General features: G+C 28.5%; 1 protein-coding gene across 1 annotated transcript; it reads left to right on the top strand.

Annotated features, from left to right (window-relative positions):
- The first annotated feature begins 1,336 nt into the window (after window positions 1–1,336).
- Window positions 1,337–15,338, top strand: LOC107453693 (multiple coagulation factor deficiency protein 2 homolog). Its single transcript, XM_021148180.3, has 4 exons — window positions 1,337–1,716; window positions 7,601–7,687; window positions 9,683–9,795; window positions 15,082–15,338. Exons 1-4 carry the CDS (start codon window positions 1,568–1,570, stop codon window positions 15,174–15,176), a joined length of 444 nt encoding a protein of 147 aa, XP_021003839.1. The 5' UTR covers window positions 1,337–1,567; the 3' UTR covers window positions 15,177–15,338.
- The last annotated feature ends 759 nt before the right edge of the window (window positions 15,339–16,097 follow it).

Below are 16,097 nucleotides of genomic sequence, written 5' to 3'. Positions count from 1 at the left end.
CATTAAGTGAACGTTTATTATTAAACATAATGCGCATTAAACACAATGTTTTAAAACATAATGCTTATATGTAGTAATCAATAATACCTCTTAATTTGTTTCAAAACTAAAATTAATTATTCGTTTACAGCCACCATGTTATTTAAGAAAACAGAGCGAAGTTAAAGAATCAAGACATTTTCTGATCTCAATATAAAAAACAAACAAACAATGTTTTGAAATAAATAAATGAAACAAATATAAACAAAAAATAGGTGAGAAAGAAGAAAGAGTCATTAAGTGAACGTTTATTATTAAACATAATACGCATTAAACACAATGTTTTAAAACATAATGCTTATATGTAGTAATCAATAATGCCTCTTAATTTCCTTCAAAACTAAAATTAATTATTTGCTTACAGCCGGCACGTTATTTAAAAAAACAAAGAGACATTAAAGGATCAAGGCATTTTTTTGATCTCAAAATAAGAAAAACAAACAATTTTTTTAATAAACCAATATATCACTGGAACCTAAACAAAATTTTAACTATTCTATAAAACTATAATTAAATACTGTTATTCTTTACTTTATAAATAAGTTTATAATTGTATGACATTTGGAAACCTTTTTTTCTTCAGATTTTCATTTAGAATTTAATTTTTCAAATTACTTTTCCAGATTTTCAAACATTTCATTGAGACACGTAGGAATTCTCTGTTATTAATTTTCTAAGCTATCCCAACGAAATTCAAAGCCCTGTTATAATTACATTGTTTGTAAGAGCTTAGGTTATATCTAAATACAATATTTTCATGTTATATCTAAAATAAATTATTTTCCTGTTAAATTATTAATTCTTTCACTCAGAAGAGAAACCAATTTCCTTTTTACCTATTTTTTCTGATGCTTATTTTGAAATAAATAAATGAAACAAAAATTAGTAAAAAATAGGTGAGAAAAAGTTATTAAATAATCGTTTACTATTAAACAAAATACGCATTATGCAAAGCAATGTTTTAAAACATAATGCTTATAAGTTGTGATCAATAATACCTCTTAATTTGCTTCAAAACAAAAGTTAATTGTTCGTTTACAGCCGGCACGTTATTTAAAAGAAAAGAATGAGATGAAGGAATCAATGCATTTCTTGATCTCAAAATAAGAAAAAAAATATTGTTTTGAAATAAATAAATGAAAAAAAAAATAGGTGAGAAAAATTTATTAAATGAACGTTTATTATTAAACGTTACTACTAACGTTTATTATACGCATTATAGAAGATAATGTTTTTAAACACAATGCTTATATGTTGTAATCAATAGTACCTCTTAATTTGCCTTAAAACAAAAATTAAGTATTCGTTTACAGCCGGCGCGTTATGTATTCAGTGAAATGTGGTTCTTATCATCTGAACTGTTTATCAGCTGTGATCATTAGTGACGTAGGTGTCTGCTGCTGAACACTGATTTTACACCGCCACCCCGTAACACATGCGGGTTTATGTTTCCTCGTAAATAAATTTACATCGTAGATACATTTAAATATTTAGTTTGGTTTACAATTTTACTTTTAGTTCTTTAAAGATGCATCATAGTTTTCGTTCTTTAGTTATCTTAATGTTATTGTCTTTGGTGTTGAGTCATGTGCGTCCTGATTTCCCAGGAGCCATTTCGCCGGAATTGCAAGAACTTCGAAAAAGATGGGGCGCTGCTGACATCATTCGTGATTTAGAGTAAGTAAATGTTGAGAGGAAACTTTTTTTTTAGATTCATTAACCAATCAGACTCTGAATAAGCTTGTTTATGCTGACGTCACCATATCATTAAACAGATCATCTACTCGCAAAATTCTTTCATTAAGAGATGTGAATATGAGAATTTACTGATCTTTTCTTAGAAATATAAAAAAAAAGTTCTATAAAATGACATGACTAACGCTTATGAATAGTTCTTTTTTTTTTTGTTTCATTATTTTATTGGTATTTTTAATTTTACGAAACACAATTTTCAAATATTTTTTATTACGCTTTTAATGCTGTTCTTCACGCATATATTTAACCTCTAAGAGGTAGGGGAGTGTCGGGTACCCCCCCCTGTCAATTTCATATGTATAAAATATTTTTTCAAGTCAATGGGCCATCGGACATTAATTGTTATATTAAAAAAAGATTATTTCAAAGTTTCAAGTATTTATGCAGAGTTGGTAACATGGTAAACAATAGTTTTAAAAATACGTTGATTACAGTAGTCAAATTTTTTAAATTTCTATTTTTTTAAGTTAAACTATTCTTCATGCATTATATAATTAGATGATAAAACAATAGAAACATACAAAAATATTGATTATTACTGAATATTATACAGAAATATAAGTAATACTCCTTAAGTGGGCAGGGCAACCCGACTCTCCCCTATATACTTTTATCAGTGTTGGATAATTATTATTTGGAATTATTATTTTTTTTAATATACCAATATTTCACTGGAACCTAAACAAAATTTTGACTATTCTATAAAACTATAATTAAATGAACTATACTGTTATTCTTTACTTTATGAATAAGTTATAATTGTATGACATTTAGAAACCTTTTTCTCCAGTTTTTTATTTAGAATTTAGTTTTTCAAATTACATTTCTAGATTTTCAAATGTTTCATTAGGACATATAAGAATACTCTGTTATTAATTTTCTAAGCTATCCCAACAAAATTCAAGGCCCTGCTATAACTACAGTGTTCGAAAAATTTTTTGAGTGCAGATTATATGAAAATAAAAGTTTGCTTTTCAAATGTTTTTTTATTGGAAATAATTAACTCAATTTTTGTCAATTTAGCAAATTAGGTCCAGCAATTTAATGTATAATTAAAAACAAATATAGGTGCCTTTAATTGTGAATTTTATTTGCATTATCTGAAAAATTAGGATCCGCTAAATACATTAAAAAAGGCATTTCCTTTCAACAGACGTAATAAATTATGATTTGATTACGGCTTAACATAACCAAGGCAAAAATTAATTATTATCATGTTAAATTATTAATCCTTTCACGCAGAAGAGAAACCGTTGTCCTTTTTATGTGCTTTTTTCTGACGCTTTAATTGCAAGCAAATATGTTGTTATTTTTTATTGATAAGAAAAAGTCTAATAGTTAGTAAAAAAACTCTGTGAATTTATCAGAACTATATTTGTATTGAAATATAGAATCCAAATAAAGTTGCGATAAAAAAGATTTTTTTTCATCCTTAATTAAAAATTTATCAATAATTTATTTTTGTAAACTAAAGACATTTCAATCATGAATAACTGTTTCTCTCAGATCTAAATAATTTAATAATAGATCTAAAGATTTTACCTTTAGCGCAGAGAAAGATACCGGTGTTTCATGCTTTAATTCATAATCATAAATTATTAAAATGCAGAATATAATATTTTTAATTATTTTGGCCTAAATTAATACAAAATAACTAAAAAAAGGAAAATTATGCTTTATAAATATTATTCGTCAAAGGGGTAAAATCTAATATAGGTATTATATTGTGCAATTTTGCACTCTCTGAAAGATTAGGCTCAGCTAAATGCATTAAAAAGGTATTTCCTTTCGACAGAAATTATGATTAGATTTCGGCTTAACCTTATCCAGGCAAAAAATATTATTATTATAATGTTATATTATTAAAAACATATAATATATAAATATACAAATATATTAAAAACATATAAATGTACAACATAATATATACAATATAAATATAAGAGTTAATTGAAATAAAATATTATAATTTTATAGTATAGAATATTTTTCATTTTAAATGATGCGAAAATTTCTCTGTAATAATGCTAGAATGAAATATTCTAGATCAAATTACAGAAAAAAATACCGGCAATCAGGGTGCTGATACTTTTTACCGGAAAATTCCTTTATACGGGAACATTTTGTGGGACAAAAAATCTGATATACCGTAATTTTTACAGTAATTACCATTAAATCACTCCAATGAAATAAATATTTCTAAAATAAAAATAATATAAAATAAATAAAAATTATGGAATGATATTTTACGGTAAAAATGGATTTTAAAGATGATGTACTCAAAGTGCCGGTACTTCATACCGTAATTTGATTCAAAATTTTTTACAGCGTAGAAGACGAATTTCACCAAGCTTCGGTTTTTTCTCATATCTTCTTTGCAATGATTGTGCTGATTAAAATTAGCAGATGAATGACGAACGCATAACTCAAAAAACGAGTTTCACAAGAAAAAAAAATCAAATTAACTGATTGACACTGTGATAAAAGTTTTCAGCCGCAATCTATCAAGCGATTTGTTAAAAAACGGAAATGTATAGTGTCATTCAAATGCAGCATATCTCAGAAATTTCTTATTGCCTGATTATAGAAAAATCGTATAAATTTTTTTTTGTTGAGCAAAAAAGTATACTTATAAAATCTTAGGTATATTTTTCTTAATTAAGCTGATTATAGTTGGGTAGAATTTTCTGTTGTTGTTTGTTTTCTGTTGAATAAGATTTCTTAACAAATCCCTGATTGTTGATTTAATATCTGATAGCGGTTTCTCTCTCTAAGCAGCAGTGACTTTAAATGACATTTTTGTCTATTTTTTCTCGAAATATACAAGTTTAAAAATTATATATGTGAAGAGAGTCGTCTAAATGTCGTGTCAAACTTCTAGGGGAGTTAGGGCACTTAATCAGGATTAAAGTTCCATACGAAACCATACCCGGCATTGTCGTCATTTGCAGCTAGTTGCGCTTCCTTATTATGGACTATTTCTTCGTGTGCTTATGGTGACATACCGGGTATGGGTTAATCTGCATAGTTTTATTGCTGATGAGCTCAAACACCCCTAGAATACGAGCCCAATGGCTCAGGGGATAGAGCGTTCGCCTTTCAATGAGGTGAACCGGGTTCGATCCCGGCGATGACTGGTCGATACAAATTCCGCATCTCGCTTGCACCGACCACAGTGCTGACGTGCAATATCCTCAGTGGTAGACCGCCATGGGTTAGAGTCCCCTTGCCATCAGGCTAACCGTGGGAGGCTCTCTTGTCTTCCTTTCCATATAACGCAAATGCGGGTTAGTTCCCTCAGAAAGTCCTCCACGAAGGCAAATTTCTCCCAATACTTAATTCAGGAGCTCCCTTGTCTTCCGGATTGGGCTCAAAATTACGAGGCTACGGAGTTGAACATTGGTAGGCGTAAATCCAAAAAATGGTTCGACTGTTCACCGACGATTATAAAGCAATAAAAAAACATCCCTAGAAGTTTATCTCAATTATACAACATTCTGTTATATATAACGCCTTTAAACTTGTATATTTAGATAAAAAAATAAAATATATTTTTTTTCAAAATTATTAATCCTACCGACTCCAATTTTATGTCATTAAATGCAATATAAAAAGTTGCATCGGAAAATACATCTTACATGTTCAGATAGTCTTAAATAATAAAGTAAAAAGTGTACTAAGTCAAATAGTACTTTCTATTCTTAGAATTAATTGAAACTTTTCAACTATTCATTCTATGGACCTGTGTATAGTTTCATTCGATTCAAAGTACATATTACGCAGGAAACAATTACTCACTTTTTTTAGATAATAATGCCAGATTACAACTAAAAATTCGTACGTTTTGTACAAAAATTCTTTTATAACTAGAAAACTATTAGTCCGGACTTCTAGTACACCGGACATCACGAGATTAAATTCAAAAAATTCAGAGAAAAATCGGAAATAATGCCTTACTTTGCCTGTTTAAAAAAAATTCAATTTTTACCACAAATTACCTTTTCCTCAAAAAGATGAGGCAGCGTACAAAGAAGAATAATGGAGTGTTTAAGTATAATTTATAATAACATAACATATTGGTATTAATTTTTAAGAAGAAACGTCATTTCTTTTGCTATAATTATTGATTAATACGTTGATAAAAATAAAAAAGTTCTGAGAAACCCAAACGATCACAGCCAATAAATAATGTATCGTAAATTTTCTTTTATCTTCAAAGAATTATTCATGACATTCTTCCAATCAATCACTTAATTAAAATTGTAGCTAACAATTGATTTTGGCTCTTATGAAATAGCTTAAAGTATCATCACATCTGAAGTGTATGAAACAGAAAAATAAATCGAAATAATGATTACCATATAGGGTAAACATGTGGGTATTAAAAAGACTAAGCTAGAAATGCGGGTACTTACGTTTCATAACGCTTTTGAGCAATTTGAAATCAGCCAATCATCGCTATCAGTATCCTTTAAAAAAAATAATGAGAGATTTTTCTCAAATTGCGTGTTTGGTAAAGAAAAACTGCTCAGCTATAATAAGTAGTAGAAGAATTAATACAAAATGTTGGAATTAAGTGTAGGTATGATAGGGTAATGTTTTAATAAAGTAAAATAAATATTTGGAAATTAAATTTTTCAAATGAACTATAATTGAATAGATAGAAAATAATTCACTGAAATTGAATAGATAGAACTCAAGTGGACTATAATTGAATAGATAGAATTTAATAGAAAATAATAGATAGGAAATAATTAGATAGAAAATAGTTCAATTTTTGTCATTTTTAGAATGGAAAACACAGGATCATCACTTTTATAAATTCTCTAGGGGAAATTTTGTTTGTTATAAAAATTTTATTCGAAGGTAGTATTAGTTAAGATTAGTACTGATGTAAAAAGTAAAAGATTTTACGGGGAAAAAAATCTGATAAAATTGACGTACTGTGTGGTAAGCACATTTCTGGTAAAAAGAACAAACAAACATGATTCTGGTTAATAAAACCAAAATATACGGTATTTGAGTCATGCATTCGGTAATTTTTCCGTTCATGTGGTAAAGGTTTAACGAAAATTCTGGTTTTCAAAATTATAGTTCTTATAACCACATTTACAGAAAACAAAATACTAAATTGTAAAGTAAATTTAACCGAATAAATGATTTTTTGTACCATGCTCTAAAATAGTGTTTCCCAAAGTGTGGTATGCGTACCCCCAGGGGTAAGGGAACAGTTTTTAGGGAGTCCGCATTCTTATGCGAAATATCTTGCAAAGAACGAAAATTTCAAATTTTTTTATTTAAAAACAAAGCTAGTCATTAAAATTTACGATAACGTATTTTTCTAATAGCTATTTTTTGCAGAGTTAACAGTTAATAGTCAGTGGTGTCAACAGCTAGTTATGATTTTTAACTTTTGTGCAAATTTTTCATAGTAAGAAGTACATAAATTTTTTTATTAGTGGTACACAGCGTTACGAAAAATTTAGAAAAGGTACACAAAAGACATAAGTTTAGGAGACACTGCTCTAAGATACCATGAATAAGAAACGGAATTTTTCCACACTTACCAATCTCTAACTCATATTACAAAACCATATTTTAGTGTTTATTTTTACCAAAATCATTAGAAGATCACTTTCTTAAAAATTACAGAGTTTTATGGTGTTTCTATAGAGCCAGAAACACGGTAAATGATCCCATATTCTGGTAGTTTTGACTATATTTTTTTCAGTTTATTTTATTCATTTTTACTCATTTAATTTGTGAATAAAATTTATACTTATATATTTAATTTTATTTCTTTCAGCCATATTAAAAGTGACGTACAAAGGATTTCAAAGTTACAAGATACAGGAGAGATTTCTACAAATGAAGCACTATTTTATTTCCTCAGGTGTGCTTTTTTTGTATTTTTTGTTGTGCACCATTTTGCTACTGAATTAATACATAAAGAACTAGAATAAAGAAAATACATTTCAGTATTATTATTCGTAGAAATAAATTGAATAGATTAATTCTAAATAATATATGAATATTTAAATGAATATAGTAATATACTAACGCTGATTAAAAATGCATTTCGTTTCCTAAGTTGGTAAATTATTCAACTCATCTTTCTCTATTACATAGAAGATCAACAAAATCTTGAATAAAAACTGTTTAAAATATAAGTTATCTAAAAAGTAGTGACTGCTAAGCGATAAATTGTAAATTTACATTAATTTTAATCATGTTTAATTGTACGACACACTGTATATCTGCGGCCATTGAAAAGTAGAAAATTCTATTGGTGTCGTATTTTTAAAATTATGGTGAAATTCTTGTTTTTTTCTAAAATGGAACGCATTTGCGATAAAAGTGCAATTCATAGAAATTAAACATAAATATCCAGCATGGCAGGATTATATTGGCAACATTCACTATATGACAATGTGTAGAAGGTCGACATTTGCCGGTCAAAAATCTGTTAAATATAGTATAAATAGTCTGAAATATTAGTTGAAAATAGTAATAAGAAAATAGTGTATTATCATGAGATTTAATTAATATTTCAAGTATTCACCCAGGGTCCACGCCAGTAGGGCGACATGGAGACAATTGTCGCCAAATGTTCTACAAATATCGCTAAAATCATACGCAAGGGCGACAAATTTGTCGTCTTGAAAATTTGCTATTTACAAAAATAGTAACGAAAATTAGTTTTTTTGGATCGTATTCCATGCATTTGAAAAAAATTTGTCGTACCATTTTTAAGTGTTTGTTAAAAAGATTTTTAACTTTAAATGTTCAAATTTACATGTTGTGCTTTGCATTCATGTACTGGCAGTAAAATTTTTCATTAATAAAGTAATATTTTTAGCTTTTTTAAAATCGACTTTATTTAAAATATTATAATATTTATATAATTAATATTTAGTATAATATTTTGCTAGTTTTTACTTTCTTTGTTTTCTTCATTTATTTATTTATTTGGTCTCAGCATTTTAATCTTTATTATGAATATATTTACTAATATTATTTTAGCTTTTTTACACTTGATTTCAATAACAAATAATCTTCGATCATTATGGGCTAATGAACCTATTATTTTTAGGATAATACAGATGGCAATCAATAATTTTTGATGTGTACCATAACATGAATTATGTAATTGTAAAGTTTAATTTTTCTGAAGTTTGTTTACCATATTAATTTTTTGGACCATTAAATGAATAACTAGATGATCCTATTGTATCACTAAATTTTCATTGCTGGTGCGACATTGATGGTATGCAAACATTGACTTTCGCCAAACGAATTTTTATGATAACATGTATATTTTTCTTTAAAAAAAAGAGTTATCGTACCACTTACTATATGAGCCGAAATATTAGGAAAGTGACTTTGAAGTAAGATCTGAAAGCTACTAAGTTATATACGAGTAGGATGTTTTTGATAATGAATGTAGAAAGTGTATTAACTATTTAATTTATTTATTAGAGTAATTTTAATTTTAGTCGGAATTAATCTAAAATATGCTTCAGATAATAACATGGATTATGACTTTGCTGTGAAAATGTTCAAACCTTTATTGACGATATAACGATGTGTTTTAATGACGATGTGTTTACGATGTAACATGCTTTACTGTTGTCCAAGATGCATCAAGTAGCAATTGGATTATTTCATAGTTTCTATTTTATAGAACCTTTTAACCAGAATGATTTCTTTCTCATATTTTTACAAAGTACCTCATGTAAAATTATAGCAAGCTAGCATCTCATTGTTTATTACAATTGTAGTAATTGACTAGATTTATAATAATTGAATTATCAATGCAGTTCACACAATATTTTTAAGCAATGAGTTTTTTTTAAATTCATGTGTGATCATCTCTATTTTGCCACAGGATGCACGATTTCGACGACAATAAGAAATTAGATGGTCACGAGCTCATGGCAGCCATGGGTCACGCATTAGAACATTCATCGGATTCAAAAATGGAATTCCCAGAAAAAGAAGGTGGGTATTTAAATGTACTAGTAGGTTCAAATAGATTAAATGACGTTTTGAACAAAACAATCAAAATCATGCAAAACATGAAACTATAATGCAATATTCACAAAACTGCTTATAAGACTGTTTCCATTTAGAGACCATTCATAAATGATATACTTCTTTTTTCAATATGTTTCCCCATATTTTAGTCTTAGTTACACATGACAAACTACAACATACTGAACTACAACATATGCTTTTGAACAACATGCCCTCTATATTACTCTATATCTTGTGTAACAGGAGTTTCCAACTGGCGGCTCGAGGGCCGCATCCGGCCCGCGAAGCCTTTTTTTGTGGCCCGCGAACAAAATTACATTAGTTGTCACTTTTTGGCGGTTAATTTTCGTAAAACTATATGGTAAAAACTCCACTTTTCTCGTTAATAAAAACCTAATTTCTTCGTTTCTGTGAAATTTAACATACCAACGCAAAAAAATTTATTTCTCAGGTTTTGAATCAATGAAAATATTTTTTTAAAATACAAAAATAATCGTATATGTTGCTCTTTTTTATTTTATTTTTATTTTATTTTGTGAACATAATTTAGCATATGCGTATCAGAAATTTTCTCGAAGAAATTTTCCCATTTAACTTTTTGAAACCACTCATTTTGGACGAAAATATTTACATACACATTTTTCAATTTTTAATTTAAAATGTAGATATCTATTCTCTGATAGTTGCCGCAGACAAACCTCAATTTTCTCATTGAATATTTTGTGTGATACTATATAAATTTTATTACCAACCTTTCTAAAGTTTTATACCTTAACAATTATATATCTGTTGCACATTAATTGTTTAATACATAGATGCACATTAAAGTTATTGTAGCCCGAAATTTTATTATTTATTTAATATTTTAAGAATATTATTAATAACAATTAAATATTTTTTAAAAATCTACTTCTTGTTTTAATATGCAATTCAATCAATACTTTTGTTTTGTACAACTTGGTAAAAATCTACCATTACTATTTAATGTTCCTTCAAACATAAAAGAGTCCTACATAAAATTAAGATAAAGTTGAGGCCCGCCATTTGATTTGTGTTTTTAATTGTGGCCCCCGGCCTGATATAAGTTGGAAACCCCTGTTATATAACACGAAATTTCAAACACTAGTAAAAAATTCCGGATCAAATTACGGTGTAAAGCACCGGCACTTACGGTGAATCATACGTAAAATCCATTTTTTCGTAAAATAGAATTCCGTAATTTTTGAGGTAATACTTATTTAATAAGAATGATTCTGTGATTATACTGTAATTATTACTGTAAAAATTACGGTATATCAGATTTTTTATAGCGTAACATGTTCGGATAAAAAAGGATTTTACGGTAAAAAGTATAGGCACCCTGAGATTCTGTACTTTAAAGCGTAATTTGATCCGGAATTTTTTACAGTGAATGCTGAAAAAAAATTTAAAACGTCAAAAGGCTAACAAATTACGGTGGGATTACTCAGGATTATGCATCGTTCAAATTATCATGCGATAATTTTCTTTCATTTTAATATTTTGAAAACATTTTTTCAGCAATTGAAGTGTCATATTTTACTTTGAGTTTCCTGAAGTCACTTTTCTCTAAGCTTTAAATTTTAAAACAAAAATGAAGATATAACAGAATTTTACATGAAAAGTTTCTCCCGTAAGTCACTTTACAATCCAACGACATTTAACGACTCGCTCTATAGCTCGGCTTTATTATTACGCAAGCTTAAAATTCATTGAAAACTTGTTACCTGAATTAAAAAAAAGAAGCCAAAAATCATGTTTTTCTTTATTTAAAAAAATACCAAGCAAAAGAGTCAATCGTTAAAAACCGCTAGATTCGTAAATCGCCTCCCGTAGTATAGTGTCCTCTTAATTTTTTAATTTTAACTGATTACGAAATTAAAAATTATAGATTACATCGCAAATTTGAAATTAAAAAAGATGAAATGTTTGTAAATAAACTAACGTGAAAAGGTGTTACAAAAATATTTAAAAAAAAAACATGGAATTTANAATTTTTTAATTTTAACTGATTACGAAATTAAAAATTATAGATTACTTCGCAAATTTTAAATCAAAAAAGATGAAATGTTTGTAAATAAACTAACGTGAAAAGGTGTTACAAAAATATTAAAAAAAAACATGGAATTTAAGCAGGTTTTACAAAACTCAATAAGTACTGAGTACAAGGAATTAGATAAAACAAAAATTCTTTTAAAATATTTTAAAATTAGTTTTTCATTCCTTACTTTTTTTAGCACTGATTTTCGAGGAACAAATTTATTAAATCTTAGTGATATTTTTAAACAGTGACAGTCGTAGAAGGAAAGATAAGTCCTAACATATAAAGAAGCTGTTTGAAAATATTTCAAGCTGAATGATTCTTCTCTTTTTTAATTCCAAAATTAGAAATAGTAGAAGAGATAGAAGTTTTGCAAAAATAAAAGGCTTAAGTTTCACTTTTACCATTTTTTTCTTCTCAGAAATCTTTCATCCATGGTTTTTCATTTTTTATTTTGACAGTCAAGATTTATCTCTGATTATTTATTTTTCTGTTTATGAAATAAAAAAATGAGTATAAATAATGAGTAGCTAGAAAGCTATCTGAAAAGGAATTAGTTTTTAGATTAAGCTTCTGAAATACTTTTGGTCAGTTGGATATAACTAGATTTGATATGAATTCGAAAAGCTTTTACAAAGTCGTTAATTTTATTTTAAGACGCTTAAATTCGACGCTTTGAATTATATTTTGTGATGCATTTTTCTTATTTGTTTCATTAAAAAACCCTTGTTATCATTAGACAATATTTTTCTACAAAATCTAAAAAGGTCTATATTTTTCTAAGGGAACACCAAAACGCTCGTTAAGTTTTACTGAAGAGCTCTGTCAAATGTTTTTGGTAAAATTAACTATAAAGTATTGTTTTATAGAATGTGATTAAATTTATATTAAATGAGATAAAATTTGATTTGTGATTTTATCATGGTTTCTTAGAGCACGGCATAAAAATAATTTGTTTGGTTTATTTTAGTTTTCAGTTTTGCATTTATTTTACTAAATGTGGGATAATAAGAACATCCGGTATACCAAAATTTGCAGACAAGAAACCACAAGAACTACAATTTTCGGTAAACCGTTACTATATAAACGGAAAAATTACCAAATGAATGATTTAAATACTGTAAATTTTAGTATTATTCCCCAGGAGTTTTTCCGTGTAGCGAGGAATTATGCGAAAGTGTCGAACTAAATAACTTGGTTGATAACTAAATTCGAATGAATCTTCCAGTAAACATAAATGCTTAGTTTAAATAATCTAACTAACGAAAGTTTACTTTTTTTACTGGGAAATATGTATTTGCTGAGTTTTAACTATTAGAATTTCAACTAGTTTCATTTTAAGTTCAATATCACTATTGAAAATTGTCTTAAACATTACGGAAAATGTTTTCCGATATTTCGAAAATATAGTCCAGCTACCACGGAAAAGCATTTAGTATATGGGTATCCCTTGAAAAGTTTATCGCTAATCAAAACTAATTTCAAAGAATTATTTTTCAGATTTCTTCATTAAATCTCTCTTTTTAGGCTAAAATAAAAAAAAATTCAAAAAATGCCGTATTTCCCAAAAAACTGGGAATTAATTTTATTATTTCTATTTTGCACTAATATTTTTTGCATTGATATGCTTTTTTCAGCTATAAAAGTTGTGTTGTTGTTTTTGTCGTATGCCATAAAGGCAAAGGGAATGCGCTACTTCATGTTTTCCAGTGGCGCCATCTATGAACAAGAATTTAACTTCTGCCACATGCATACGTTACAACCCGTTTATAGGAGGGACACATTCATGCAATCAGTCATTCATTAACAGATCGTAATTTTAACCTGAATCTGAGAACGATCAATCTCCAATTCAGTACCCTTAGAGAATAAAAACTGCACACCACAAAGTTAGTTTTGAAATTCTATAGAAGGAAAATTTCATACTTGTTTTACAAATGGTATTTAGTACAGCTATTTATTTTACGAGCGTTATTATATTTAACGCTATTTGAAAGCTTGACAGCGCATACGTAAAAAATTCTCTATAAATCGCAAAATGGTTGAAGTGTAAAAAGCATGGTTAGCGTCGCGTTTATTGTAATGCAAATGCTGTCAAAAATCTCCATCATAATCAAGCTTACTTTAAGTAAACACAGATAATTATTTCAACCTTGTGAGCAGTCTGAACGATATTAATACGATTATTATGTGTAGACAAATAAACTTTTTACGATATTTTCTAACTTTGCTGCTTATTCCGTTTGTAGCAGCTTTTACCTATTTTTTTTTTCATTTTTGGCACATATTTAGTTATTTGATCTTATGCTCATTGTAAAATAATGGATACTCAAATAACACGTTCGTTTTTGACCAAACCATGTCCTGGTATATGCTTCGAACGAACATTTCGTCATAGTGTCGAAATAACTATCATCACTTCCTCGAGGAAACGAATTTCGCCAAAATTAAAGAGCTATTTCCTCATTCTATTTATTTTAAAAATAGCTTTTTAGTGCCTCATTAATCGAACATTTAGCATCACGTGGTTACCATAAGACACGTTAACATCACGTGGTTACCATAAAGGTGGTTACCATCTAAGTCGCTATAATAACACAAGAAGAACTGATAGAGCAGAGAGACAAACTACACAAATTCCCGAAGCGGGATTCGTACCCAGGATCTTCCTGACATAAAGCCAACTTCTTGATCGCCATGTAATCTAGTCGGCATATTTTGTCGCTTTATTTTTCGATCGTCTGGTCTTCATTCTAGTTTCTTCATTTTCCCACAATGCACTACGATGAGGTTACGAGTAAAAGAAACATTTTCGTCATAAATTTGTGAGTTCAGCGTCTCATCACAAATCACGCGAATTCGAGACGAAATGATTCTCAAGATCAACGAAATGCAACTCAAGGATTGTGGAATCGTCAAAAGTTAGAATTATATTCCTGAGAGTTTGATCTCATTCAATCTGAAGTTTAGTCTGTAATTTCCAAATAAAAATTGCATGCAAAAAAAGAAAAATGCTGCTTTCATATTTAGTTTGGTATATTGTTTTAAACTTTTACCTTTTTGAAAATTTTAGAATTTCCAAATTTATTAAATTGTGAAAAATTTAACTGAACTATTTCAAAGAATCTCGAGCATTTGAAAACACATCTGATTTGTATTATATGAAAGATATTTTGGTTTTCTTATTGCAGCTGTGGTGGATAGTTTCTTTGCTTATGATGATGATAATGATGGAATGATTAGTTATCCTGAATTGCGAAAGCATCTTTCACCGGATGAAAAATGATAGATCTGATTCTGCTGGATGAAACACTAGAACAAAAAGAAAAAAGAACAGCTAATAAAGATCTTGAAATACTTCGTGATTTATTCAAAGTGTATAAAGGAAGATTTACTGTATTTTTTATTTTAGTCAAAATAAATTAATAACATTATGTTCAGAAAAAAATATTGTAAGAAATACTGCTTTTTTATTGCTTAATAATATTTATTTTCAATTTTATATTTTAAAGATATCGATAAGAATCCTAAATTGGAGAAATTAAATATTGTATGCAAATTATTTTGGTGTTTTAAAATTCTTTTTTTATTAATTTTAAGCTTAAAGTAAATTTTTTTATCCGTTTCTGGCAGTTGATTTCCTTCTTTATTTTCGTAAGAGTTATTCAAATATATTTTTTTAATGGCGGGCACTTGGGACGAAGACCCATTGACCTCAGAAAATGCCAGAACTGCTACTACTTTCTCGTTACCCAGTGGGCATCTGTGGCGAAGCCACGGCGGTGGAGCAGCGTCGCCCACGTCGTCACACAACCACAAGACCGTTTATAGGGCGGGTCAAATTCACACATTCACACACAAAGGAGAAAGAACACAAAGAGAAAGAAACATGCTTGCCCTGAGCAGGATTTAAACCCGCGACCATCGGTCAGGCACGAACCCACGACCTCAGTCAGGCACGCTAACCACTCGGCCAACTGGTCGGCTATTCAATTAAATTTGTAACGATAGTTTTTACATGTTACGGATATTGAATTGCAACATTAATGTACAGTGCACAAAAAAAAAAAAAAAAAAAAAAAAAAAAAAAACAGACCACCCTGAATGCTTTTTGATCTTATGATGGGATGTTCATTTTCTAGGACTCTGTCTTAATGGTTTGAGAGGGTGACCTAATATATGCTAATTATTCAGTGCGAACGACATT

The sequence above is a fragment of the Parasteatoda tepidariorum genome, chromosome 2 (genome assembly GCF_043381705.1).
Source record: "Parasteatoda tepidariorum isolate YZ-2023 chromosome 2, CAS_Ptep_4.0, whole genome shotgun sequence".
NCBI lineage: Eukaryota > Metazoa > Arthropoda > Arachnida > Araneae > Theridiidae > Parasteatoda > Parasteatoda tepidariorum.
This window is presented reverse-complemented; position numbering and strand designations above follow the sequence as displayed.

Coding starts and splice junctions, on each gene's coding strand:
- LOC107453693 (XM_021148180.3), top strand. CDS start 1,568: ATGCATCATAGTTTTCGTTCTTTAGTTATCTTAATGTTATTGTCTTTG. Junction 1,717..7,600: donor GACATCATTCGTGATTTAGA/GTAAGTAAATGT, acceptor TATTTCTTTCAG/CCATATTAAAAGTGACGTAC. Junction 9,796..15,081: donor GGAATTCCCAGAAAAAGAAG/GTGGGTATTTAA, acceptor TTCTTATTGCAG/CTGTGGTGGATAGTTTCTTT.